Source organism: Acipenser ruthenus, unplaced genomic scaffold, assembly GCF_902713425.1.
Source record: "Acipenser ruthenus unplaced genomic scaffold, fAciRut3.2 maternal haplotype, whole genome shotgun sequence".
In the NCBI taxonomy this organism is placed as follows: domain Eukaryota; kingdom Metazoa; phylum Chordata; class Actinopteri; order Acipenseriformes; family Acipenseridae; genus Acipenser; species Acipenser ruthenus.
The window spans coordinates 32562-60414 of NW_026708313.1; the positions used below are offsets into that span (position 1 = coordinate 32562).

A 27853-nucleotide genomic window follows, 5' to 3' on the forward strand; every position below is an offset into this window, starting at 1 on the left:
TTTCTTTCGGTGAAAGACCGCGTGGCCTAATGGATAAGGCGTCTGACTTCGAATCAGAAGATTGAGGGTTTGAGTCCCTTCGTGGTCGTTTTTTTTATTTTAGATTTTATTTATTAATTGTGTAACTTGTATTTCAGATCAAATAATACAATGTAAGTCAGTGTACATGTTTCTGCGTTTTAAAAAGTGATATAGGCTCTTTTCCTTTGGTGTGGTAAGGAAAATAATTAAACTTAAATATAGAAATATGTTCTACATCAGTGTGATCTCGTTAGAAATGTACCTAATGTATAGTCCAGTATATGTCAAATGATCAATTCCTTACGTAGATTCCTTCTATCGCAGGTGAATCAACTACAAGCTGTGCAGCTTCACTATTTGCTGTACGGGACGCGTCGTGTCGCAGCACTTTTGACTGCGCAAAGTGGTCACAGCTGTTGTTCACCCTTTAAATACAGATTGCATTCGCAAAATTGGATACATTTACATTTAAAGTAAATGTGCTGAGTTTGTACCTCTTATCAAGAGGTTTTAAAAGCGACATCGTTGGTACATCCGTCCTCTCAACCAACAGGGAACCCGAAAGGGAGAATTTCAAACATTTGTCGCACTGAGACCCTCGACTCTGACCAGAAATGATGTCGGAGTCTGAAGTCTGGACGGTAAAGTTTTGTACTCTAAAGTAACATTTAAACTTGCCAGCAGTCAAAAGCAAGTCTTTATATTATTGGTTCTGGTGTACTATTTAAAAGCTCTTGTGTATGTTGATGTAGCTAAACCTACATTTGGACAACTTTCCGTGAATTCTTGTTTTTTTGCAGCACCTTGCCAGTAAAACGAACTAAAAAGTACTGCATCAAAATCATAGCCTTATAACAAACTAATTAGACCAATGTCTGATTTTATTCATGTTTTCATCGTATAGCACAGATTCATAGAGGTGTTTTTTGTTAAGCTTTCATTTCAGTTAGAAGTTAAAATATTTACCCTTTGCAGGGATATGGAGGAATCCAGTACAGTGTGCAGAGAGCTGATTCAGACAGTGATATGGAGGAATGCAGTACAGTGTGCAGAGAGCTGATTCAGACAGTGATATGGAGGAATGCAGTACAGTGTGCAGAGAGCTGATTCAGGCAGGGATATGAAGGAATGCAGTACAGTGTGCAGAGATCTGATTCAGGCAGGGATATGGAGGAATGCAGTACCGTGTGCAGAGCTGATTTAGGAAGCAATATGGAGGAATGCAATACAGTGTGCAGAGAGCTGATTCAGGCAGGGACATTGAGGATTGCAGTAAAGTGTGCACTGAGCTGATTCAGGCAGGGATATGAAGGAATGCAGTACAGTGTGCAGAGATCTGATTCAGGCAGGGATATGGAGGAATGCAGTACCGTGTGCAGAGCTGATTTAGGAAGCAATATGGAGGAATGCAGTACAGTGTGCAGAGAGCTGATTCAGACAGAGATATGGAGGAATGCAGTACCGTGTGCAGAGAGCTGATTCAGGCAGGGATATGGAGGAATGCAGTACAATGTGCAGTGCTGATTCAGGCAGGGATATAGAGGAATGCAGTACAGTGTGCAGAGCTGATTCAGGGAGGGATATGGAGGAATGCAGTGCAGTGTGCAGAGAGCTGATTCATACAGGGATATGGAGGAATGCAGTACAATGTGCAGAGCTGATTCTGGGAGGGATATGGAGGAATGCAGTACAGTGTGCAGACCTGATTCAGGCAGGAAAATAGAGGAATGCAGTACAGTGTGCAGAGCTGATTCAGGCAGCGATATGGAGAAATGCAGTACAATGTGCAGAGATCTGATTCAGGCAGGGATATGGAGGAATGCAGTACAATGTGCAGAGAGCTGATTCAGGCTGGGACATGGAGGAATGCAGTACAGTGTGCAGAGTTGATTCAGGCAGGGATATGGAGGAATGCAGTACTGTGTGCAGAGCTGATTCAGGCAGCGATATGGAGGAATGCAGTACAATGTGCAGAGAGCTGATTCAGGCGGGGACATGGAGGAATGCAGTACAGTGTGCAGAGCTGTTTTAGGAAGCAATATGGTGGAATGCAGTACAGTGTGCAGAGAGCTGATTCAGACAGGGATATGGAGGAATGCAGTACCGTGTGCCGAGAGCTGATTCAGGCAGGGATATGAAGGAATGCATTACCGTGTACAGAGATCTGATTCATGCAGGGATATGGAGGAAGGCAGTACAGTGAGCAGAGAGCGGATTCAGGCAGGGATATGGAGGAATGCAGTACAGTGTGCAGAGAGCTGAATCAGGCAGTGATATGAAGGAATGCACTACCGTGTACAGAGAGCTGATTCATGCAGGGATATGGAGGAAGGCAGTACAGTGAGCAGAGAGCGGATTCAGGCAGGGATATGGAGAAATGCAGTACAGTGTGCAGAGAGCTGATTCAAGCAGGGATATGGAGGAATCCAGTACAGTGTGCAGAGAGCTGATTCATACAGGGATATGGAGGAATGCAGTATAGTGTGCAGAGATCTGATTCAGACAGGGATATGGAGGAATGCAGTACAGTGTGCAGAGAGCGGATTCAGACAGGGATATGGAGGAATGCAGTACAGTGTGCAAAGATCTGATTCAGGCAGGGATATGAAGGAATGCAGTACAGTGTGCAGAGCTGATTCATTCAGGGATATAGAGGAATGCACTACAATGTGCATAGCTGATTCGGGGAGGGATATGGAGGAATGCAGTAAAATGTGAAGAGCTGATTCAGGTAGGGATATGGAGGAATGCAGTACAGTGTGCAGAGCTGATTCAGGCAGGGATATTGAGGAATGCAGTACAGTGTGCAGAGCTGATTCAGGCAGGGATATTGAGGAATGCAGTACAGTGTGCAGTACTGACTCAGGCAGGCATATGGAGAAATGCAGTACAGTGTGCAGTGAGCTGATTCAGGCAGGGATATGGAGGAATGCAGTACAGTGTGCAGAGATCTGATTCAGACAGGGATATGGAGGAATGCAGTACAGTGTGCACAGAGTTGACTCAGGCAGGGATATGGAGGAATGCAGTACAGTGTGCAGAGAGCTGACCCAGGCTGGGAAATGGAGGAAAGTAATACAGTGTGCAGGGAGCTGATTCAGGCACTTGGTTGATGGCAGGTGCTTCTGTCTGGCTCTGATTCCTTCAGGAAATTTGGAAATCAGCAGGAAGTTTATTTCTATGAATGTTCCACAATCTAGAGAATGCATACCATATTTTATTTCTTGGCCAACCAATTTATCTTTTTTCATTTATATATTTTGGAAAAGTTCTTTTCTGTAAATTCATATTCACGCTTTTAAAAATATTAAGTTTCTGCTTGGTTCACACCAATACTACTGTGGTTAGCCGCTGCCATGGTGTATCGCCCCCTTGTGGAAAATATCTGAAGTTCTTCACCGCTGCCTAGATCGAACTAAGGAGATCAAGAATCCACCAAATTGTCTAAAATATAACCTAAACGTATCAAATTAAAACAGCAGCAGTAGAAACGCTTACAAAAAATAGAATAATAATAAAATGATGTATTTATTACAGTTAAGTGGCCGATACATAAATATGGTTTCCATGGTGTAATGGTTATCACTCATGACTTTCAATCCTGTGATCTGAGTTCAAATCCCCGTAGGACAATCATTTTAGCATTATTATTCTTAAGATATTAAAAAGTGTTTCATCGAGCTGACGTTTCTATAAGAACATAAGAACATAAGAAAGTTTACAAACGAGAGGAGGCCATTCAGCCCATCTTGCTCGTTTGGTTGTTAGTAGCTTAATGATCCCAGAATCTCATCAAGCAGCTTCTTGAAGCATCCCAGGGTGTCAGCTTCAACAACATTACAGGGGAGTTTGTGCCACACCCTCACAATTCTCTGTGTAAAAAATGCGCGTCCTATTTTCTGTTCTGAATGCCCCTTTATCTCATCTCCATTTGTGAGCCCTGGTCCTTGTTTCTTTTTTCAGGTCAAATAAGTCCCCTGGGTTGACATTGTCTATACCTTTTAGGATTTTGAATGTTTGAATCAGATCGCCGCGTAGTCTTCTTTGTTCAAGACTGTATAGATTCAATTCTTTTAGCCTGTCTGCATACGACATGCCTTTTAAACCCGGGATAATTTTGGTTGCTCTTCTTTGCACTCTTTCTAGAGCAGCAATATCATTTTTGTAACGAGGTGACCAGAACTGAACACAATATTCTAGGTGAGGTCTTACTAATGCATTGCAGAGTTTTAACATTACTTCCCTTGATTTAAATTCAACACTTCTCACAATATATCCGAGCATCTTGTTAGCCTTTTTTATAGCTTCCCCACATTGTCTAGATGAAGACATTTCTGAGTCAACATAAACTCCTAGGTCTTTTTCATAGTTCCCTTCTTCAATTTCACTATCTCCCATATGATATTTATAATGCACATTTTTATTGCCCGCATGCAATACTTTACACTTTTCTCTATTAAATTTCATTTGCCATGTGTCTGCCAAATTCTGAATGCTGTCTAGATCATTTTGAATGACCTTTGCTGCTTCAACAGTGTTTGCCACTCCTCCTATTTTTGTGTCGTCTGCAAATTTAACTTTTTGTTTGCTTACTATACCAGAATCTAAATCATTAATGTAGATCAGGAATAGCAGAGGACTTAATACTGATCCCTGTGGTATACCACTGGTTACCTCGCTCCATTTTGAGTTTCACATGGAGTTATATGGTAATCTTAGATATTGGTGAAGGCGTGGTTGAGCTTTAATGTACACTTCCAATTTCCCTTTGCTAAAATAAATCCCTTTGAGAACAAAAACCAGCGGTCCAGAGAAGCTGCTTATCTGCCTTTTGTACGCATTAAAAAAATGTGAAACACGCACTCAGTTTACCATTACCATGTCAGGAGGCTACTTTGACACTGCTCAGCAAACAAGTAACCTAACTTTCCAACACCACAACCATTGTAAACACACAGCAATGTGCAGATGTATTTTAAGATGTTAATTTACAGTCCACTGTGCCAGCCAGTATTTTAGAGTCATACTGATCATGCCTCTTTCAACTGATCAACTCTTACACATGTGGTACATCCGAGTAACTATTTAGAAAACTATTCATAACTTCCAATTACCCAACCCAGCAAAACCAGCCGACAAATTAAAATAAACGAGGAGCAAACAACACTTTGTACAAGTCATTCATTTATTCTTTACAGATTGCTTCAATGCAGCCAGCCTTCATATCCTGGCATCACCTTCAATCAAACTCCTCGCGTCGGCTTCGCTTCACTGCAGTGTGCATTTTCTTTTGCTGCAGGCGTTCTCGGTTCATTTTGTCTATCCTGAAAAGAGAAACAATGTTAATTTGCTCTGGAGGCAAATTGTAAGGTTACGGCATCTCTGATCAAATAGTTTGTAAACATGAAGACAACTGGATATGGGAAAATGAGCATGAAGCTAATATCTGTTATCATCCAAAATCCAAGAAGTGACGCCAATATCACAACCCTCTTAGAGCAGAGTGCGGTTAGATTGTTTGCTACGGGAAGGATCAGCATCTGAAATAGTATAATTGAGGGCTAGTGCATTGCTGTGTCGTGGTACAAGGTAATGCTCCCAGTTTTAAATGAGCTCTTGGCAGCCCTGATCAGATCCTGGTGTCACAGGAAGATTACCTGTAGCGTCGGAGAGCCACGTCTTCTTGGGAAGGCTGCCTGTGTTTCACGCTGGCAGCAGCGATCATGTCTCGGATCTTCTGCAAACAGTCAGACAGATTGCGCATCTGGTACCGGCTCACTTCCGAGGTGACGATCAGCTCCCCACTTCTGTTTATTCGGTTTGTATGCTGAGATGCAAAATAAATCAATAAAAACATAACTAACAGGGTTTTAACAGCCAGTTCTGAGGCCTGACCTATTACATGTAGTGCTCAAAACAGTAGAACATATTAAAGTCCCTGATATTTATTTACTTAAAAAAAAAAGTATACACACCTCCTCAATTTTGTAAATGTCCCAGTGTCACGCAGCTGTGTACTATGTCACGCTGCTATCCCCTGATGTATGCAATTCATGGTATTTTTTTGTAAGTAAAACTAAGGCTACGATTTTGTCACAGAGGTCATGGAAATCCTGAAAATCGTGAATTTGAATGTAGTCTTGGACGCCTGAAAATGGATGTGAAACACATTTGATGAGGCGCTTCCTTTATTTCCTTTAAAAAATGCACTGAAAATACTAATCTGCGAGTGTCTGTAAATTGTTTGGTTGTGTATTCACGCAGCATTTATGTGTAGCTGTGTAGGTCAGCGAATGAGATAACTGAGAGAGCAAGTATGTAAATGGGTGACAGCTAAAAGAAAAACAATTGTGAGAGCTGTTTTCTGTAAAGAAAGAACAACAATGCATCGGAGAACAGAAGTTTTCCAACTTAGGGGCTCTTTTTACAACATTCTATTTCCGAATCGTGGAAAACTCGAAATCCTGGTTCACTCTAAAGTAACATTTAAACTTGCCAGCAGTCAAAAGCAAGTCTTTATATTATTGGTTCTGGTGTACTATTTAAATGCTCTTGTGTATGTTGATGTAGCTAAACCTACATTTGGACAACTTTCCGTGAATTCTTGTTTTTTTGCCGCACCTTGCCAGTAAAATGAACTAAAAAGTACTGCATCAAAATCATAGCCTTATAACAAACTAATTAGGCCAATGTCTGATTTTATTCATGTTTTCATCGTATAGCACAGATTCATAGAGGTGTTTCTTGTTAAGCTTTCATTTCAGTTACAAGTTACAATATTTACCCTTTACACACCAGCTGTTAGTTAACTTTCACATTTCTTCAATGTTATTAGCAGTCAGCTCCAGTGAATATGTAATCTTAGTATTGATGTTACCTGAGAAATAATCTTTTGTCGCACATCTTCAGGAATCCAATCAGCTGTTTGTATGTGGAACCGGACTTCAGCTTGTGTGTTTACTAGAACAAAATGTGAAAAATGTACTAGAACACAACAGTAGCTGACTCTCTATAACCTGTGATGTTGTTGCCTGTCTAGTTAACTCTGTGGAGAATGCTTCCCCACAACAGTGCTCCTGATCACCGTGTACATTAAACATGCTTGTGAATATTTTAACAAAGACTTCCATTTCCATACCTTTATTAACATTCTGGCCTCCAGGGCCACTGCTTCGACAGTAGGTAATGGTGAGGCGATCTACACAAAAACAAAAGGTGCACGTCAGTAAACATGCTTCACAATAACATGCTTTATAAAAAGTAGTAATTCAATGCAACACTATTATGTCATAGCAGTGAAGGATGGGGGATTGTGATACAGTCTGAACGAAGACAAGCTTTTCCAAACTAGTCTGGACTTATTACAGTTTTTAAAGCTCTGGATTCCCGGATCCAAGTCATTGTAAACATATTCGGCTGCTTTCACAGCCCGATTAAAACCAATCTTGGACTGTGTAATGTTACCCTGGGAAAGGTAGTCCAAGATTAGTGCTAATTAAAACAATCGCAGTAGAAACGCTTACACACACAAACAAAAAAAAAAAAAAAAAAAGCGAATAATAAAATGATGTATTTATTACAGTTACGTGGCCAAGGCGTAAATATGGGTTCCATGGTGTAATGATTAGCACTCTGGACGCTGAATCCAGCGATCCGAGTTCAAATCTCGGTGGGACCTTCGTTTTAGTGCATTATTATTCTTAAGTTATTAAAAAGTGTTTCATCGAACTGACGTTTCTCAGTTCGTTAAATACTGTTAAATTCACTGCAAAGTTGTGGGATGGCACCTTTTAGCCATAAAATCTAAAGTATAAAACCCTCAGAAATACTTTTATTTGCTTTTGTCTGCTTTTGCAACCTGTACTGAAAAATCCAAGGTGACCGTAAAAAGCTTGCAGAGTACAGTACAGGTAAAAAGGTAAAGCGTTAATAATTTTTTTTTGGGTTGCCTTTCATTCTGTATTTAGCGATAGTCAGGCACACAAATATGAACAAGAACGATAGGTTGCGGATGCAACCCCGGTTCCCTGAAAGAGAAAATAACCATCAACATGAGATATTGCCGTCAGGCAGCACCGGTAGGCTGAGCTTTTATAGCAAAGCTGCCGATAGGCCCCCACGCCAGCTGCAGTGTAAGCCCGCCCCCCTGGGAGCTTACTTAACTGAGCGCGCGGGGATGCACTTCCTCTTTTGCTCTTCAGGCCGTGAAGGCCTCCAGAGCGACCTCGCAGCTTGATGGTTATTTTCTCTTTCAGGGAACCGGGGTTGCATCCGCAACCTATCGTTCCCTTTCAAGTCGAAAATAACCATCAACATGGGATACAGTGAACCCTAGCTGTTGCGAGGGAGGATTCTCGGCAGTAGGACAGACTTACGTCATAACGCAACTGCGTAGGCAGTACATCTAGGCATATGCGGAGCTGCGCCTCAGCGTCTATGCTCGTAATGACACCTGTCTTAAAGGTGGAACAGTCAACACCATGCTATCAACCACTCTATACGTCCGCATCCTGAGGCGTCGTAGAGTGTAAAACAGATGCTCCAAACAGTGGAGCAGAGGAATCCAGTACATTTAACCTGTAAAACCTCATGAAAGTATGCGGCGTAGCCCAACTGGCTGCCGCGCAAATATCAGACACCGGCACCCCTCAAAAGAGGGCCCAGGATGTCGCCATACCTTTGGTAGAATGCGCCTTCAACTGCCCTAGTGGTGGAAGGCCTGCAGATTCATACGCTAATTTAATAGCATCCACTATCCAGTGGGAAAGGCGCTGTTTAGACAGCGGCTGACCCAAAGATCTAGAACCATGGCATATGAACAACTGTTCTGTCTGCCTCACAGTCTTTGTACGGTCAATATAACACCTCAATGCCCTCACGGGGCAGAGCATGTGTAACCGCTCTTCCTCTGGGGAAGAAAAAGGAGGAGGATGGAACGCCATCAACTCGACTGACTGGTTCATGTGGAACGGGGATATAACCTTTGGTAAAAAGGCCGGATTAGGGCGCATGGAGACCTTAGAACCGTCTCCTGCAAAACGAGTACAAGAAGGATGCACTGAAAGTGCATGTAACTCGCTCACGCGTTTTGCTGATACCACAGCCAGCAAAAATGCAGTCTTAATAGATATGAGCTTCATATCCACGCTGTGGAGAGGCTCAAACGGTGCCTTGGTAAGGGCTTCTAGCACCACATCAAGGCTCCACGACGGTAAACTGGTCGTTCTTGGAGGCCGCAAGCGTCTTGCGCCTTTCAGAAACTGAGATGCCAAAAAATGGCAACCAGGTGATAAACCGTCAATGCGTACATGACAAGCCGAAATGGCGGCTAAATACACTTTAAGTGTAGAAGGAGATTTCCCTTCATCCAGCAGTTTCTGCAGAAACTGCAATATTACTGCCATAGGACAGGAGACTGGGTCGTGGCTCTCAGCCAGACACCAACTCTGAAACAACTGCCACTTATACGCATACTGCGACCTAGTAGAGGGCACTCTCGCACTCTGGATGGTCGATATAGATGCGCTCTACCACCCGAGGGTGAAGACGCCATTCGCCCGCAAGAGGACCTCCTCTGGACAGGAGATCCGCTGCGTAATTGACTCTGCCCGGCAGATGAACTGCACGCAGAGAGGCTAAACGCGGTTGAGCCCAGAGCAACAGCCGCGTTACCATCCGGTGAAGACCGGTGGACCGCAATCCGCCCTGGCGATTGATATACGCCACTACTGTGGTGTTGTCTGACCGCACTAACACGTGCTTGTCTAGAAGCACTGGCAAGAAGTGCCAAAGGGCGAGGTCCACTGCTCTGAGTTCCAGAGCGTTGATGTGGGCTGACCTCCAGGGTCCTGACCACACTCCACGGGTCCCTGTCCCGTTCCAGACTGCCCCCCAACCTTGGTTGGAAGCGTCGGTCGTGATAACTTCCCTTCGGAAGATGGGACCCAAGCGCACGCCCTGGCGGATGTTCGACTGAACTTTCCACCAGCGTAATGCTTCCCAGCAGGTTCGGGATACCCTCAACCTGCGGTGCTTGTCTCTCCGCGGGTGCAACGCGAAGGCATTGAACCAGGCCTGCAGAGGTCTCTGGTGTAGTAAGCCCAAAGGAAGGGCTTGCGAGGCGGCAGCCATCAACCCCAGCATGCGCTGACAGAGCTCCATGCTGACTGTTTCTCTCAACCTGAATAGGGAGAGACACCGCTCTAATGAGGCAACTCTTTGTGTCGATAGGGTTGCTGCCATGGACACTGAGTCCAGATGCAGACCCAAAAACTCGGTCTGTTGGCTGGGCACGAGGCGGCTCTTGTCTGGATTGACCTTCAGACCTAGCCGCTGAAGATGGTCTGTAACCATCACTGTGTGCTGTGCCAGCTGCTCCTTTGACTGCGCGCAGACGAGCCAGTCGTCCAGATAGTTCAGCAGTCGGACGCCTTGAGCACACAAAGGAGCTAAAATGGCGTCCATACACTTCGAAAAGGTTCGAGGAGCTAGAGACAGGCCGAATGGCAGGACGCAAAACTCGTAGACCCTGCTCTGGAATGCGAATCGTAGATACTTCGTGTGACCCGGATAGATGGGAACGTGAAAGTACGCATCTGTCAGATCTATGGTGGTAAACCAGTCGCCCTGCCGGACAGACTGGACAATGTGCCTGTGCGTGAGCATCTTGAACGACAACACCCGTAGGTATTTGTTCAGTACACGCAGGTCTAGAATAGGGCGGAGCCCGCCGTCCTTCTTTGGCACAAGGAAGTACTTGGAGTAGAACCCCTGGTCGGTCAGAGCAGGGTCTACTAGTTGAATGGCACGCTTCCTGAGCAATGCCTGTATTTCCACATTCAGAGCTGAGGACTGAACCACGTCCTTCACCACAGTTACCACCACCCCCCTGAAGGGGGGGGGGGGTTTAACCGGAACTGAAGGGTGTACCCGGTGAGTATAGTTTTGCGCACCCAGATATCGCTGGTGCATTGTTGCCAAAACAGAAGCTGTGGAACAGTGTAGGGTTGGGCTAATGGCTGCCTGGTTTTCTCAGGGCTGCTTAGGCTTCGCTCGCTCACGAGGGGCCTGGCCAGAGCCACGAGGGCGTGGTCTGCCGCCTCCTCTAGGTCGCCACCCTGTGCGCTGCGGTCGTCCCCTTGGGATTTGGCCACGCGCTGCTGTATCCGCCGGGGAGGTCTTAGTACCCCCTGGACGGGGCTGGTGTTGCGGTGGTGTTCTATGCCACTGATGTTCTTGTGGGCGTTTGACCTGGAAAGGCCTACGCGGCCATATTGTAGCCAACTGCTGTGATGCCTCTCTAGCCTTAGCTGAGCTTTGCAGCATCTCTTCCAACGCTGGGCCAAATGTGTGCCCCGGTGTAATTGGGGCATCCAACAAGGGAGCTTTGTCATGCTCCTGGACTCTCGCCTGCGAGAGCCAGAGCTGTCGTCTGGCCACCACCAGAGACGCGATGCTCCTGCCCTGGGCCCGCGCGTTAAGCTGGGCTAGCTTGACCAGCAGCTGGGCAACTAGCCCCAACTCCACTCTCAGAGACACCGAAGGGTAGTCTGGGAGATCCTTTATTAGCGCAGCCTGATAAACTGAGAGGAGGCTGGCCAGATTGGACAGCCTAACTGCCTCTGTAGCCGCCGAATAGCCCCTCTTGAGGTGCACCTCAGTGATCCTGCACTGCTTGTTAGGGCAGGTGGGGTCTTTCACCAACCCAGAGAGTGTTGGTGACTTCACCAACGCTGCGAACGCAGCGCCAACTGGCGGAAATGACGCCAGACCCGCTTCACTCGCACCTTGCATGGTAAAGGCAGCCGCCTTACGCGAGGTTGCCGGGGCGGAGGCTGGAGTCCCCCAAGTGGACTGCACCTCCTTAACAAAGTCTGGGAAGGCTGGAAGCATCCTAGACTGCTGGCCCTGTGCCAAAGGCGACTCAAAAAGAGAGCGCCTAGGTTCTTCAGTGGCAGGCCATTCTAAGCCCAGGTGGCGAGTCGCCCGCTCTACTAGGGACCATAAAGAGTCATCTACGCCTACCTCCATCTCAGACTCTGAGTGGTGGGACGTGAGCTCTGCCTCCACACTATCCTCTCCGTGGAGAGGCTCACCCTCTGATGCATCTCGAGAGATAGCATCCACGTCCCATGCGTCCTGTTGCGCAACTGGAACGGACAGGGGTTGTGGTAGGATGATCGGCTGGTTGACAGCTGGTCTGACTGGCTCCTCTGCGGCCCGAGCTGTGGCCAGGGACATGAGCAGCGATTGCTGCCCCATCATAAGGTCCATAAACTGAGACATCTTATTAGTAAGCTCAGTTACACCACCTCGCCTGTCGCGACGAGGAGAACGGGAACGTCCTCTCCTTCGGGGCGATCTAGAGCGGGATCTCGAGATCTGACGGGGGCGTTCGCCGCGAGGAGAAGGGCCTCGCCTTACAGAAAGGCTGTGGGAGCGGTCTCTCTTGCGCCTAACGTCAGGAGATCGTTGACCAGGGGTAACCTGGGAAGGCGAACTCCTGGAAAAAGGCAGCTTCGCTGGCGGGGAAGCCAAAGAAGGCTGCGGGGCGGAAAGGGTGTGTGACGACCCAGATGAAGGGGAGCGATCCCCGACTGCTCTCCTCGCCCTACGACGCAGAGTGCGCGTCTGAAAGCTTGCACATAACGTGCAAAAGGCTTTATCTGCCAAAGCAGATGCCGCATGCTCCGGCCCCAGACAGGACACGCAGTCCTCATGCGGGTCATTAGCCGGTAACTTCGTCCCACAGGTGACACAGCGGTGAAATGACATGGTGCAGCACGTTGTATGCCGAAGCGTACCGTGCCAGTAATAGGAGCGTCGAGCGTTAAGCACTGAGCACCAAGCGAACAGCTTTAAGGTGCGTTGAGGCGCGTGCACCAAGCACTGAAAAGACAAACGCCAAGTGCGTGCACTGAAGCACCGAGCGTCGAGGTGCGTGCACCAAAGGTGCGTGCACCGAGCACCGAGCGTCGAGGTGCGTGCACCGAGGCACCGAGCACCGAGCGTCGAGGTACGTGCACCGAGGCACCGAGCGTCGAGGTGCGTGCACCAAGGCACCGAGCACCGAGCGTCGAGGCGCGTGCACCGAGGCACCGAGCGCCGAGCGTCGAGGTGCGTGCACCGAGCACCGAGCGTCGAGGTGCGTGCACCGAGGCACCGAGCACCGAGCGTCGAGGTGCGTGCACCGACGCACCGAGCACCGAGCGTCGAGGTGCGTGCACCGAGGCACCGAGCACCGAGGTGCGTGCACCGAGCACCGAGCGTCGAGGTGTGTGCACCGAGGCACCGAGCACCGAGCATCGAGGTGCGTGCACCGAGGCACCGAGCACCGAGTGTCGAGGTGCGTGCACCGACGCACCGAACACCGAGCGTCGAGGTGCGTGCACCGAGGCACCGAGCACCGAGGTGCGTGCACCGAGCACCAAGCGTCGAGGTGCGTGCACCGAGGCACCAAGCACCGAGCATCGAGGTGCGTGCACCAAGGCACCGAGCACCGAGTGTCGAGGTGCGTGCACCGACGCACCGAGCACCGAGCGTCGACGTGCGTGCACCGAGGCACCGAGCACCGAGCGTCGAGGTGCGTGCACCGAGCACCGAGCATCGAGGTGCGTGCACCGAGGCACCGAGCACCGAGCTTCGTTGATATTGTAGTACAAACTACGCTAATTATAGATGAAAGTATTTACGTAAACGCTTTCTTTCGGTGAAAGACCGCGTGGCCTAATGGATAAGGCGTCTGACTTCGAATCAGAAGATTGAGGGTTCGAGTCCCTTCGTGGTTGTTTTTTTTTATTTTAGATTTTATTTATTAATTGTGTAACTTGTATTTCAGATCAAATAATACAATGTAAGTCAGTGTACATGTTTCTGCGTTTTAAAAAGTGATATAGGCTCTTTTCCTTTGGTGTGGTAAGGAAAATAATTTAACTTAAATATAGAAATATGTTCTACATCAGTGTGATCTCGTTAGAAATGTACCTAATGTATAGTCCAGTATATGTCAAATGATCAATTCCTTACGTAGATTCCTTCTATCGCAGATGAATCAACTACAAGCTGTGCAGCTTCACTATTTGCTGTACGGGACGCGTCGTGTCGCAACACTTTTGACTGCGCAAAGTAGTCACAGCTGTTGTTCACACTTTAAATACAGATTGCATTCGCAAAATTGGATACATTTACATTTAAAGTAAATGTGCTGAGTTTGTACCTCTTATCAAGAGGTTTTAAAAGCGACATCGTTGGTACATCCGTCCTCTCAACCAACAGGGAACCCGAAAGGGAGAATTTCAAACATTTGTCGCACTGAGACCCTCGACTCTGACCAGAAATGATGTCGGAGTCTGAAGTCTGGACGGTAAAGTTTTGTACTCTAAAGTAACATTTAAACTTGCCAGCAGTCAAAAGCAAGTCTTTATATTATTGGTTCTGGTGTACTATTTAAAAGCTCTTGTGTATGTTGATGTAGCTAAACCTACATTTGGACAACTTTCCGTGAATTCTTGTTTTTTTGCCGCACCTTGCCAGTAAAACGAACTAAAAAGTACTGCATCAAAATCATAGCCTTATAACAAACTAATTAGACCAATGTCTGATTTTATTCATGTTTTCATCGTATAGCACAGATTCATAGAGGTGTTTTTTGTTAAGCTTTCATTTCAGTTAGAAGTTCAAATATTTACCCTTTACACACCAGCTGTTAGTTAACTTTCACATTTCTTCAATGTTATTAGCAGTCAGCTCCAGTGAATATGTAATCTTAGTATTGATGTTACCTGAGAAATAATCTTTTGTCGCACATCTTCAGGAATCCAATCAGCTGTTTGTATGTGGAACCGGACTTCAGCTTGTGTGTTTACTAGAACAAAATGTGAAAAATGTACTATAACACAACAGTAGCTGACTCTCTGTAACCTGTGATGTTGTTGCCTGTCTAGTTAACTCTGTGGAGAATGCTTCCCCACAACAGTGCTCCTGATCACCATGTACATTAAACATGCTTGTGAATATTTTAACAAAGACTTCCATTTCCATACCTTTATTAACATTCTGGCCCCCAGGGCCACTGCTTCGACAGTAGGTAATGGTGAGGCGATCTACACAAAAACAAAAGGTGCACGTCAGTAAACATGCTTCACAATAACATGCTTTATAAAAAGTAGTAATTCAATGCAACACTATTATGTCATAGCAGTGAAGGATGGTGGATTGTGATACAGTCTGAACGAAGACAAGCTTTTCCAAACTAGTCTGGACTTATTACAGTTTTTAAAGCTCTGGATTCCCGGATCCAAGTCATTGTAAACATATTCGGCTGCTTTCACAGCCCGATTCAAACCAATCTTGGACTGTGTAATGTTACCCTGGGTAAGGTAGTCCAAGATTAGTGCTAATTAAAACAATCGCAGTAGAAACTCTCACACACAAAAAAAAAAAAAAAAAAAAATTATAATAAAATGATGTATTTATTACAGTTACGTGGCCAAGGCGTAAATATGGGTTCCATGGTGTAATGGTTAGCACTCTGGACTCTGAATCCAGCGATCCGAGTTCAAATCTCGGTGGGACCTTCGTTTTAGTGCATTATTATTCTTAAGTTATTAAAAAGTGTTTCGTCGAACTGACGTTTCTATCATAATAAATGCTGAGAAATTCACTGCAAAGGTGTGGGATGGCACCTTTTAGCCATAAAATCTAAAGTATAAAACCCTCAGAAATACTTTTATTTGCTTTTGTCTGCTTTTGCAACCTGTACTGAAAAATCCGAGGTGACCATAAAAAGCTTGCAGAGTACAGTACAGGTAAAAAGGTAAAGCGTTAATAATTTTTTTTTTTGGGTTACCTTCCATTCTGTATTTAGCGATAGTCAGGCACACAAATATGAGCAAGAACGGCATTTTCTTTAGGAGCCCCAGTGGCCTAATGGATAAGGCACTGGCCTCCTAAGCCAGGGATTGTGGGTTCGAGTCCCATCTGGGGTGTAACGTGTATGTTTTTTTTTTTCTCACGACTGTTTTATAATAAACTTTCCAGACGTTTCCCCTCTCTTCAGCTATTATTCATAAAAATGAATAAACATATATTTCAACATGGTTAGCGTCAGTAACCATTTAAACATGGTGTCTGGTAAAGGCAATTTCACTTTACCACCCTAAAGTAACGTTAACCGCAATGATTAAATAGTAACAAATAGTCCTTTATATTAATTAATTTAACAGTATCTTATTAAACATTTAACTCCTGAGCAAAAGCAGAGTGGCGCAGCGGAAGCGTGCTGGGCCCATAACCCAGAGGTCGATGGATCGAAACCATCCTCTGCTAGATTTTTTTGTCAGTTTATATTTCAGCCGCTTTTACATTTAATACCAATATACAAGTATATATATATATTTCATATTAACAATCACATACCGGTATCTATTGTTTATAAAACCATTACATCACAGAAGCGTCAGTCAATTCCATTTGTGCCCTGAGTACGAGGGGCGGGGCATCACTCAGCAATAGGAAAATAACAGACAAGAGGCAGCGCCAATTGGGTAAGCACATAGCTTTAGGGTATGGGCGGGGCTACTGGCTGCTTTTTTAATTCCGTACTTCTTTGGGACTGTGGTAGTGCTGTATCTGTTTGCTTCGTTATGAACAAACTACGCTAATTATAGAGTAAAGTATTTACGGAAAAGCTCTCTTTCGGTGAAAGACCGCGTGGACTAATGGATAAGGCGTCTGACTTCAAATCAGAAGATTGAGGGTTCGAGTCCCTTCGTGGTCGGTTTTTTATTTTAGATTTTATTTATTAATTGTGTAACTTGTATTTCAGATCAAATAATACAATGTAAGTCAGTGTACATGTTTCTGCGTTTTAAAAAGTGATATAAACTCTTTTTCCTTTAGTGTGGTAAGGAAAATAATTTAACTTAAATATAGAAATATGTTCTACATCAGTGTGATCTCGTTAGAAATGTACCTAATGTATAGTCCAGTATATGTCAAATGATCAATTCCTTACGTAGATTCCTTCAGAGAGGAGAGGAGCAGCAACTGGCTGTGGTTGAGACGGAAAGATTCTGGCTGGGGACAGGTAAGTAAGCTGGGCTGAGTTGAGTGGGGGACGGAGGGGGGTGATGCTGGGACGCCAGAATCACCGTCGAGCCCTCTTGAGGTGTCGTGGGCTAGTCGACGAAACACTGAGGATGGAAGGTGCCCACTTGAAAACCCCAGAGATGTACCCTACTTAGCTCAATCCAGACGGTTGTCATGCTGATGCGCTGGGGAGGCCGCACTTTGGTTGATCCCCGGAGCCAGCATCGCAGCCGTTGTGTGTGCTGATGCGCCAGGGAGGCAAAATAAGCTGATCCCTGGAGTCAGCATTACACTTCAGCCATTAACACCAGACAGAAGGATATCTACATCATCATATGGAAGGAAACGTAAATGGATGGAGACGCATATGGATCACATTAGTTTACTGTAAAGCTACGTCTTAGTTGGTGCTTATCTTGGCGAGAGCCGAGTTCAAATCAGCATGAAGTTTTAACATCTACTCTCGTGTAATGGAAATCATGAAGATCTGGATACGTCCAGTGACTGCTGTGAATAGTGCAGCTGGCAACAAGGGAAAGACCTTGTGACAGCCTGGAGAGACAGCTGACAGGAGGAAAGAGACCCCATTGGGGCTGGTAAGGGTTAGCTACCCTTGTCGGCAGTATCCAGCTCTGTGTTTACAGGATGCTGGAGACACCCGCCCAAGGCTTCTAAGAAATTAAAGAGAAAAATACCCCTAGAGTCTGCGAGAGCTGGGGCGGAAGATGACTCAACGTTGGACAACACGGTTAATGACTTAAGAACGGAAACGGATATGAGTATGGAGAGTACTTCACAAAAGACTAGTTCAAGATCTGCAGTTAACAAAGACATGGAACTCCAGGTTTGTGTCTGCGGCTGGAGCAAGGCGACAACGGTCAGGGGTTTGAAGATTCATCAAGGGAGAATGAAATGCTTGAGGGAGAAGGGACAAGGGCCTCGCATTGATCAGTACTTCTTACGAAGTCAGTCAAGTCAGTCGAATGAAATCCAGCGACAGGAAGCAAACCACAGTTCGCAGGATATCAGCACCCCTGTCATAGATGTGAGGAGGACTTGCATGGACACAGTTAGTGATGAACATAATGATCCTTGTGAACCCGGTCAGACAAACCAGCATAAGAGAGAAAAGAACCTCAACGGGCACAAGCCTGGAGTTAAATGGCCAAGAGCTTGTGAGAAAACTGCATGGGACACAGTAAACACAGATCTCTGCGTTGCATTGGAAAGATTAAGTGGAACAGTTGAAAAGAAGCTGGATAAATTTGGGGACATCATCTACGCATATGGAAGTGAGAGGTTTGGAGTTGAAAAAAGGAAGGAAAAAGTACAAACTATTCCTGGAAAGTCTAGACGGCAGCAGGAGATTGAACGCTTAGTTAGAGAAAGGAGACAGCTGAGGAACCAATGGAGAAGAGCAGAACAAAGTCAGAAGGAGGGACTCAATCTCTTACAAAGGGTCATAAAAGATAAGCTTGCAACATTGCGCAGAGCTGAGCGCCTACGGAAACGCTACAAAAAGAAGGAGCGTGCGAGAGCTAACTTTTATAAAGACCCATTCAAATTTGTAAAGAAGTTATTCACCAGTGAGAAGAATGGCACACTAAAAGTATCTAAGGTTGAGCTGGAGAGATATTTGGAGGAAACACATACAGATTCAAAAAGGCAGGAGCCTATGTCAATTCCGTCAGACATCCCACCTATCAATCCACCAGAATACCAAATGGAGGACTGTGCACCTAAGTGGAAAGAAATAGAGCAAGCTGTGAAAAAAGCAAGGGCTTCATCATCTCCAGGGCCTAATGGAGTTCCGTACAGAGTGTACAAGAGTGCTTCAAGAGTTCTACGAATTCTGTGGAAATTGATGAAAGTGGCATGGGAAAAACAGGTTGTACCAAGAGCATGGCGCCGAGCAGGTGGAGTCTTTATACCTAAAGAAAAAGATTCTACAAGCATCAGTCAGTTTCGTCCCATTTCCCTATTAAACGTAGAAGGCAAGATTTTCTTCAGCATTATTGCTCAGAGATTGTCAGCTTACCTATTAAAGAACTGCTTCATTGACACTTCAATACAAAAAGCGGGCATTCCAGGTTTCCCAGGTTGCTTAGAACACATCAATGTGATCTGGCAACAAATTCAATCAGCTAAAAAGGAGAGGAAGGAGCTCCATGTGACATTCCTGGATTTGGCTAATGCATATGGTTCAGTGCCACATGAACTACTTTGGGCAGCATTTGATTTTTTCAGTGTACCGATGACAATAACAAATTTAGTGAAAGCCTATTTTGGAGATTTGCAATTCAGTTTTTCAACTTCAGAATTCAGCACTACATGGCAATGCCTAGAGGTTGGAATAATGGCAGGATGCACCATTTCTCCGCTGGCTTTTACCATGGCAATGGAAGTAATCATTAGGGCATCAAAATGGGTAGTAGGAGGAGAGCGCTTGGCTTCTGGAATGCGACTACCACCAATTCGAGCATACATGGATGACATGACAACCATGACTACAACAGTCGCCTGCACTAATCGATTATTGGGCAAATTAACCAATAACATTGAATGGGCACGAATGCAATTCAAGCCCACTAAATCAAGGAGCATCTCTATAATTAAAGGCAAAGTAGTAGATAAAACATTCTTCATTAATGGTGAGGCAATACCAACAGTGTCTGAGAAGCCAGTGAAGAGTCTTGGGAGATGGTACGACGGGGATCTAAAGGACACAGTTCGTGTGGGAGAAGTTAGACAACAAGCAGTGGAAGGGTTGAAGAGCATAGACAGCTGCGCTCTACCAGGTAAACTAAAACTCTGGTGCTTTCAGTTTGGTCTACTGCCGAGGTTGCTGTGGCCACTGACTGTGTACGAGGTTTCTTTGACAACAGTAGAGAAGCTGGAAGCTTTAATCAGTTCATACATCAGGAAATGGTTGGGAGTTCCACGCTGCCTCAGCAGAGTGGGACTTTATGGTAAAGGAATACTGCAGCTACCAGTCTCTGCTCTAACCGAGGAGTTTAAGTGCGCCAAGGTCAGATTGGAAATGACATTAGTAGAGTCACGCGATAAATGCGTAAGGGAGGCAGCACCTGTGTTGAAAACTGGAAGAAAGTGGGCGGCAAAGAAAGCTGTGGAAGATGCAAAGGCTGCCCTTCGAATTGGTGATATCATGGGGCAAGTTCAGCATGGAAGAGGGGGTCTTGGTTTCAGTTCAACTCCTCCTACATGGCACAAGGCGGCCCCAGCTCAAAGAAGGAAGCTGGTAGTCAACGAGGTGCAAAAGCAGGAGGAGAGGATGAGGTGTATAAAGGCCATTTCCCAGGCCAAACAGGGAGAATGGATGAGATGGGAGAGTGTGGAACAACGCAAGATTGGCTGGCAAGACCTATGGTCAATGGAACAGAGCAGGATCAGTTTCCTCATCAGGTCAACATATGATGTTCTCCCATCACCACAGAACCTAAACCTCTGGGTAGGAGAGGATCCCTCATGTCCTTTGTGTTCATCACCTGCAACATTAAGGCACATTTTGACAGGATGTAAGGTGGCTCTTAGCCAAGGACGGTTTACTTGGCGCCATGACCAGGTGCTGCGATGTTTGGCCTTAGCATTGGAAGACAAGCGTAACATGACCAATAAGTTGCCACCTGTTCCATCAAAACATTACACACAAAAGACAACATTCCTCCGCCCAGGAGAGCAACCACCAAGAAAAGGTGTTAAAACCAATCCTCGCCCAGGACAACTGGATGCTGCTAGAGACTGGAAAATGCTGGCAGATGTTGGTCAATGGCTTATTTTTCCACCTGAGATTGCCACCACTAACCTTCGACCAGATATTGTCTTGTGGTCTGGATCAGCACGCCTTGTTCACCTGGTAGAGTTAACAGTGCCATGGGAGGATGCTGTAGATGAGGCGTATGAGAGGAAGAAACTGCGGTATGCTCAACTAGCCACTGAAGCGGAACAGCGAGGATGGAGAGTTCGGGTTTACCCAGTGGAAGTGGGTTGTCGAGGATTTGTGGCACACTCTACAACCCGGTTTCTCAGAGACGTCGGATTCAGTGGCCAAGAGTTGCGTCGCACAGTGAAGAACTTATCTGAAGCAGCAGAGAGGAGCAGCAACTGGCTGTGGTTGAGACGGAAAGATTCTGGCTGGGGACAGGTAAGTAAGCTGGGCTGAGTTGAGTGGGGGACGGAGGGGGGTGATGCTGGGACGCCAGAATCACCGTCGAGCCCTCTTGAGGTGTCGTGGGCTAGTCGACGAAACACTGAGGATGGAAGGTGCCCACTTGAAAACCCCAGAGATGTACCCTACTTAGCTCAATCCAGACGGTTGTCATGCTGATGCGCTGGGGAGGCCGCACTTTGGTTGATCCCCGGAGCCAGCATCGCAGCCGTTGTGTTTGCTGATGCGCCAGGGAGGCAAAATAAGCTGATCCCTGGAGCCAGCATTACACTTCAGCCATTAACACCAGACAGAAGGATATCTACATCATCATATGGAAAGAAACGTAAATGGATGGAGACGCATATGGATCACATTAGTTTACTGTAAAGCTACGTCTTAGTTGGTGCTTATCTTGGCGAGAGCCGAGTTCAAATCAGCATGAATTTTTAACATCTACTCTCGTGTAATGGAAATCTTAATCTATCGCAGATGAATCAACTACAAGCTGTGCAGCTTCACTATTTGCTGTACGGGACGCGTCGTGTCGCAGCACTTTTGACTGCGCAAAGTGGTCACAGCTGTTGTTCACACTTTAAATACAGATTGCATTCGCAAAATTGGATACATTTACATTTAAAGTAAATGTGCTGAGATTGTACCTCTTATCAAGAGGTTTTAAAAGCGACATCGTTGGTACATCCGTCCTCTCAACCAACAGGGAAACCCGAAAGGGAGAATTTCAAACATTTGTCGCACTGAGACCCTCGACTCTTACAAGAAATGATGTCGGAGTCTGAAGTCTGTACGGTAAAGTTTTGTACTCTAAAGTAACATTTAAACTTGCCAGCAGTCAAAAGCAAGTCTTTATATTATTGGTTCTGGTGTACTATTTAAAAGCTCTTGTGTATGTTGATGTAGCTAAACCTACATTTGGACAACTTTCCGTGAATTCTTGTTTTTTTGCCGCACCTTGCCAGTAAAATGAACTAAAAAGTACTGCATCAAAATCATAGCCTTATAACAAACTAATTAGACCAATGTCTGATTTTATTCATGTTTTCATCGTATAGCACAGATTCATAGAGGTGTTTCTTGTTAAGCTTTCATTTCAGTTACAAGTTACAATATTTACCCTTTACACGCCAGCTGTTAGTTAACTTTCACATTTCTTCAATGTTATTAGCAGTCAGCTCCAGTGAATATGTAATCTTAGTATTGATGTTACCTGAGAAATAATCTTTTGTCGCACATCTTCAGGAATCCAATCAGCTGTTTGTATGTGGAACCGGACTTCAGCTTGTGTGTTTACTAGAACAAAATGTGAAAAATGTACTAGAACACAACAGTAGCTGACTCTCTATAACCTGTGATGTTGTTGCCTGTCTAGTTAACTCTGTGGAGAATGCTTCCCCACAACAGTGCTCCTGATCACCGTGTACATTAAACATGCTTGTGAATATTTTAACAAAGACTTCCATTTCCATACCTTTATTAACATTCTGGCCCCCAGGGCCACTGCTTCGACAGTAGGTAATGGTGAGGCGATCTACACAAAAACAAAAGGTGCACGTCAGTAAACATGCTTCACAATAACATGCTTTATAAAAAGTAGTAATTCAATGCAACACTATTATGTCATAGCAGTGAAGGATGGGGGATTGTGATACAGTCTGAACGAAGACAAGCTTTTCCAAACTAGTCTGGACTTATTACAGTTTTTAAAGCTCTGGATTCCCGGATCCAAGTCATTGTAAACATATTCGGTTGCTTTCACAGCCCGATTAAAACCAATCTTGGACTGTGTAATGTTACCCTGGGAAAGGTAGTCCAAGATTAGTGCTAATTAAAACAATCGCAGTAGAAACGCTTACACACACACACACACACACACACAAAAAGAGAATAATAATAAAATGATGTATTTATTACAGTTACGTGGGCAAGGCGTAAATATGGGTTCCATGGTGTAATGGTTAGCTCTCTGGACTCTGAATCCAGCGATCCGAGTTCAAATCTCGGTGGGACCTTCGTTTTAGTGCATTATTATTCTTAAGTTATTAAAAAGTGTTTCGTCGAACTGACGTTTCTATCATAATAAATGCTGAGAAATTCACTGCAAAGTTGTGGGATGGCACCTTTTAGCCATAAAATCTAAAGTATAAAACCCTCAGAAATACTTTTATTTGCTTTTGTCTGCTTTTGCAACCTGTACTGAAAAATCCAAGGTGACCGTAAAAACTTGCAGAGTACAGTACAGGTAAAAAGGTAAAGCGTTAATAATTTTTTTTTGGTTTACCTTCCATTCTGTATTTATCGATAGTCAGGCACACAAATATGAGCAAGAACGGCATTTTCTTTAGGAGCCCCAGTGGCCTAATGGATAAGGCACTGGCCTCCTAAGCCAGGGATTGTGGGTTCGAGTCCCATCTGGGGTGTAACGTGTATGTTTTTTTTTTCTCACGACTGTTTTATAAAAAACTTTCCAGACGTTTCCCCTCTCTTCAGCTATTATTCATCAAAATAAATAAACATATATTTCAACATGGTTAGCGTCAGTAACCATTTAAACACGGTGTCTGGTAAAGGCAATTTAACCTTACCACCCTAAAGTAACGTTAACCGCTATGATTAAATAGTAGTCCATTATATTAATTAATTTAACAGTATCTTATTAAACATTTGACAAATGAGCAAAAGCAGAGTGGCGCAGCGGAAGCGTGCTGGGCCCATAACCCAGCGGTCGATGGATCGAAACCATCCTCTGCTAGATTTTTTTTGTCAGTTTGTATTTCAGCCGCTTTTATATATATTTCATATTAACAATCACATACCGGTATGTATTGTTTATAAAACCATTACTTCACAGAAGCGTCAGTCAATTCCATTTGTGCCCTGAGTACGAGGGGCGGGGCATCACTCAGCAATAGGAAAATAACAGACAAGAGGCAGCGCCAATTGGGTAAGCACATAGCTTTAGGGTATGGGCGGGGCTACTGGCTGCTTTTTTAATTCCGTACCTCTTTGGGACTGTGGTAGTTCTGTACTTGTTTGCTTTGTTATGAAAAAATATTTCGTTGATACTGTAGTACAAACTACGCTAATTATAGATGAAAGTATTTACGTAAACGCTCTCTTTCGGTGAAAGACCGCGTGGCCTAATGGATAAGGCGTCTGACTTCGAATCAGAAGATTGAGGGTTCGAGTCCCTTCGTGGTCGTTTTATTTATTTTTTATTTTATTCATTAATTGTGTAACTTGTATTTCAGATCAAATAATACAATGTAAGTCAGTGTACATGTTTCTGCGTTTTAAAAAGTGATATAGGCTCTTTTCCTTTAGTGTGGTAAGGAAAATAATTTAACTTAAATATAGAAATATGTTCTACATCAGTGTGATCTCGTTAGAAATGTACCTAATGTATAGTCCAGTATATGTCAAATGATCAATTCCTTACGTAGATTCCTTCTATCGCAGGTGAATCAACTACAAGCTGTGCAGCTTCACTATTTGCTGTACGGGACGCGTCGTGTCGCAGCACTTTTGACTGCGCAAAGTGGTCACAGCTGTTGTTCACACTTTAAATACAGATTGCATTCGCAAAATTGGATACATTTACATTTAAAGTAAATGTGCTGAGTTTGTACCTCTTATCAAGAGGTTTTAAAAGCGACATCGTTGGTACATCCGTCCTCTCAACCAACAGGGAACCCGAAAGGGAGAATTTCAAACATTTGTCGCACTGAGACCCTCGACTCTGACCAGAAATGATGTCGGAGTCTGAAGTCTGGACGGTAAAGTTTTGTACTCTAAAGTAACATTTAAACTTGCCAGCAGTCAAAAGCAAGTCTTTATATTATTGGTTCTGGTGTACTATTTAAAAGCTCTTGTGTATGTTGATGTAGCTAAACCTACATTTGGACAACTTTCCGTGAATTCTTGTTTTTTTGCTGCACCTTGCCAGTAAAACGAACTAAAAAGTACTGCATCAAAATCATAGCCTTATAACAAACTAATTAGACCAATGTCTGATTTTATTCATGTTTTCATCGTATAGCACAGATTCATTGAGGTGTTTTTTGTTAAGCTTTCATTTCAGTTAGAAGTTAAAATATTTACCCTTTACACACCAGCTGTTAGTTAACTTTCACATTTCTTCAATGTTATTAGCAGTCAGCTCCAGTGAATATGTAATCTTAGTATTGATGTTACCTGAGAAATAATCTTTTGTCGCACATCTTCAGGAATCCAATCAGCTGTTTGTATGTGGAACCGGACTTCAGCTTGTGTGTTTACTAGAACAAAATGTGAAAAATGTACTATAACACAACAGTAGCTGACTCTCTATAACCTGTGCCTGTCTAGTTAACTCTGTGGAGAATGCTTCCCCACAACAGTGCTCCTGATCACCCTGTACATTAAACATGCTTGTGAATATTTTAACAAAGACTTCCATTTCCATACCTTTATTAACATTCTGGCTCCAGGGCCACTGCTTCGACAGTAGGTAATGGTGAGGAGATCTACACAAAAACAAAAGGTGCACGTCAGTAAACATGCTTCACAATAACATGCTTTATAAAAAGTAGTAATTCAATGCAACACTATTATGTCATAGCAGTGAAGGATGGGGGATTGTGATACAGTCTGAACGAAGACAAGCTTTTCCAAACTAGTCTGGACTTATTACAGTTTTTAAAGCTCTGGATTCCCGGATCCAAGTCATTGTAAACATATTCGGCTGCTTTCACAGCCCGATTAAAACCAATCTTGGACTGCGTAATGTTACCCTGGGTAAGGTAGTCCAAGATTAATGATAATTAAAACAATCGCAGTAGAAACGCTTACACAAAAAAAAAAAAAAAAAAAAAAAGCGAATAATAAAATGATGTATTTATTACAGTTACGTGGCCAAGGCGTAAATATGGGTTCCATGGTGTAATGGTTAGCACTCTGGACTCTGAATCCAGCAATCCGAGTTCAAATCTCGGTGGGACCGTCGTTTCAGTGCATTATTATTCTTAAGTTATTAAAACGTGTTTCGTCGAACTGACGTTTCTATCATAATAAATGCTGAGAAATTCACTGCAAAGTTGTGGGATGGCACCTTTTAGCCATAAAATCTAAAGTATAAAACCCTCAGAAATACTTTTATTTGCTTTTGTCTGCTTTTGCAACCTGTACTGAAAAATCCGAGGTGACCATAAAAAGCTTGCAGAGTACAGTACAGGTAAAAAGGTAAAGCGTTAATAATTTTTTTGGGGGGTTCCCTTCCATTCTGTATTTAGCGATAGTCTGGCACACAAATATGAGCAAGAACGGCATTTTCTTTAGGAGCCCCAGTGGCCTGGCCTCCTAAGCCAGGGATTGTGGGTTCGAGTCCCATCTGGGGTGTAACGTGTATGTTTTTTTTTTCTCACGACTGTTTTATAATAAACTTTCCAGACGTTTCCCCTCTCTTCAGCTATTATTCATCAAAATAAATAAACATATATTTCAACATGGTTAGCGTCAGTAACCATTTAAACACGGTGTCTGGTAAAGGCAATTTAACCTTACCACCCTAGAGTAACGTTAACCGCTATGATTAAATAGTAGTCCATTATATTAATTAATTTAACAGTATCTTATTAAACATTTGACAACTGATCAAAAGCAGAGTGGCGCAGCGGAAGCGTGCTGGGCCCATAACCCAGAGGTCGATGGATCGAAACCATCCTCTGCTAGATTTTTTTTGTCAGTTTGTATTTCAGCCGCTTTTATATATATTTCATATTAACAATCACATACCGGTATGTATTGTTTATAAAACCATTACTTCACAGAAGCGTCAGTCAATTCCTTTTGTGCCCTGAGTACGAGGGGCGGGGCATCACTCAGCAATAGGAAAATAACAGACAAGAGGCAGCGCCAATTGGGTAAGCACATAGCTTTAGGGTATGGGCGGGGCTACTGGCTGCTTTTTTAATACCGTACCTCTTTGGGACTGTGGTAGTTCTGTACTTGTTTGCTTTGTTATGAAAAAATATTTCGTTGATACTGTAGTACAAACTACGCTAATTATAGATGAAAGTATTTACGTAAACGCTCTCTTTCGGTGAAAGACCGCGTGGCCTAATGGATAAGGCGTCTGACTTCGAATCAGAAGATTGAGGGTTCGAGTCCCTTCGTGGTCGTTTTTTTTTTTATTTTAGATTTTATTTATTAATTGTGTAACTTGTATTTCAGATCAAATAATACAATGTAAGTCAGTGTACATGTTTCTGCGTTTTAAAAAGTGATATAGGCTCTTTTCCTTTGGTGTGGTAAGGAAAATAATTTAACTTAAATATAGAAATATGTTCTACATCAGTGTGATCTCGTTAGAAATGTACCTAATGTATAGTCCAGTATATGTCAAATGATCAATTCCTTACGTAGATTCCTTCTATCGCAGGTGAATCAACTACAAGCTGTGCAGCTTCACTATTTGCTGTACGGGACGCGTCGTGTCGCAGCACTTTTGACTGCGCAAAGTGGTCACAGCTGTTGTTCACACTTTAAATACAGATTGCATTCGCAAAATTGGATACATTTACA

The 27853-nt window shown here is 44.2% G+C and overlaps 1 protein-coding gene and 10 non-coding genes across 11 annotated transcripts; 10 read left to right on the forward strand and 1 right to left on the reverse strand.

Moving 5' to 3' along the window:
• Nucleotides 1-15: 15 nt before the first annotated feature.
• Nucleotides 16-88, forward strand: trnar-ucg (transfer RNA arginine (anticodon UCG)). The gene has a single exon. It is a non-coding gene; the product is annotated as a tRNA-Arg (tRNA).
• Nucleotides 89-5194: 5106 nt separating this feature from the next.
• LOC117422831 (large ribosomal subunit protein mL62-like) lies at nucleotides 5195-15117 on the reverse strand. The gene is made up of 5 exons (XM_059020793.1): nucleotides 15063-15117; nucleotides 14802-14884; nucleotides 7160-7219; nucleotides 5679-5848; nucleotides 5195-5345 (listed from the first exon to the last, which is right to left on the reverse strand). Exons 3-5 carry the CDS (start codon nucleotides 7169-7171, stop codon nucleotides 5261-5263), a joined length of 267 nt encoding a protein of 88 aa, XP_058876776.1. The 5' UTR covers nucleotides 7172-7219; nucleotides 14802-14884; nucleotides 15063-15117; the 3' UTR covers nucleotides 5195-5260.
• On the forward strand, nucleotides 7628-7699 carry trnaq-cug (transfer RNA glutamine (anticodon CUG)). Its single transcript has one exon. It is a non-coding gene; the product is annotated as a tRNA-Gln (tRNA).
• Nucleotides 13736-13808, forward strand: trnar-ucg (transfer RNA arginine (anticodon UCG)). Its single transcript has one exon. It is a non-coding gene; the product is annotated as a tRNA-Arg (tRNA).
• Nucleotides 15118-15524: 407 nt separating the features above from the next.
• On the forward strand, nucleotides 15525-15596 carry trnaq-cug (transfer RNA glutamine (anticodon CUG)). Its single transcript has one exon. It is a non-coding gene; the product is annotated as a tRNA-Gln (tRNA).
• A 338-nt stretch (nucleotides 15597-15934) lies between these two features.
• Nucleotides 15935-16007, forward strand: trnar-ccu (transfer RNA arginine (anticodon CCU)). Its single transcript has one exon. It is a non-coding gene; the product is annotated as a tRNA-Arg (tRNA).
• Nucleotides 16008-23232: 7225 nt separating this feature from the next.
• On the forward strand, nucleotides 23233-23304 carry trnaq-cug (transfer RNA glutamine (anticodon CUG)). Its single transcript has one exon. It is a non-coding gene; the product is annotated as a tRNA-Gln (tRNA).
• A 335-nt stretch (nucleotides 23305-23639) lies between these two features.
• On the forward strand, nucleotides 23640-23712 carry trnar-ccu (transfer RNA arginine (anticodon CCU)). The gene has a single exon. It is a non-coding gene; the product is annotated as a tRNA-Arg (tRNA).
• Nucleotides 23713-24421: 709 nt separating this feature from the next.
• trnar-ucg (transfer RNA arginine (anticodon UCG)) lies at nucleotides 24422-24494 on the forward strand. The gene has a single exon. It is a non-coding gene; the product is annotated as a tRNA-Arg (tRNA).
• Nucleotides 24495-26201: 1707 nt separating this feature from the next.
• trnaq-cug (transfer RNA glutamine (anticodon CUG)) lies at nucleotides 26202-26273 on the forward strand. The gene has a single exon. It is a non-coding gene; the product is annotated as a tRNA-Gln (tRNA).
• A 1104-nt stretch (nucleotides 26274-27377) lies between these two features.
• Nucleotides 27378-27450, forward strand: trnar-ucg (transfer RNA arginine (anticodon UCG)). The gene has a single exon. It is a non-coding gene; the product is annotated as a tRNA-Arg (tRNA).
• The last annotated feature ends 403 nt before the right edge of the window (nucleotides 27451-27853 follow it).

What these genes read in the sequence shown, in the direction of transcription:
- LOC117422831 (XM_059020793.1), bottom strand. An exon ending in GTGGCTCTCCGACGCTACAG is followed by an intron (nt 5,346 to 5,678) that starts GTAATCTTCCTG and finishes TTCTCTTTTCAG; the next exon opens with GATAGACAAAATGAACCGAG.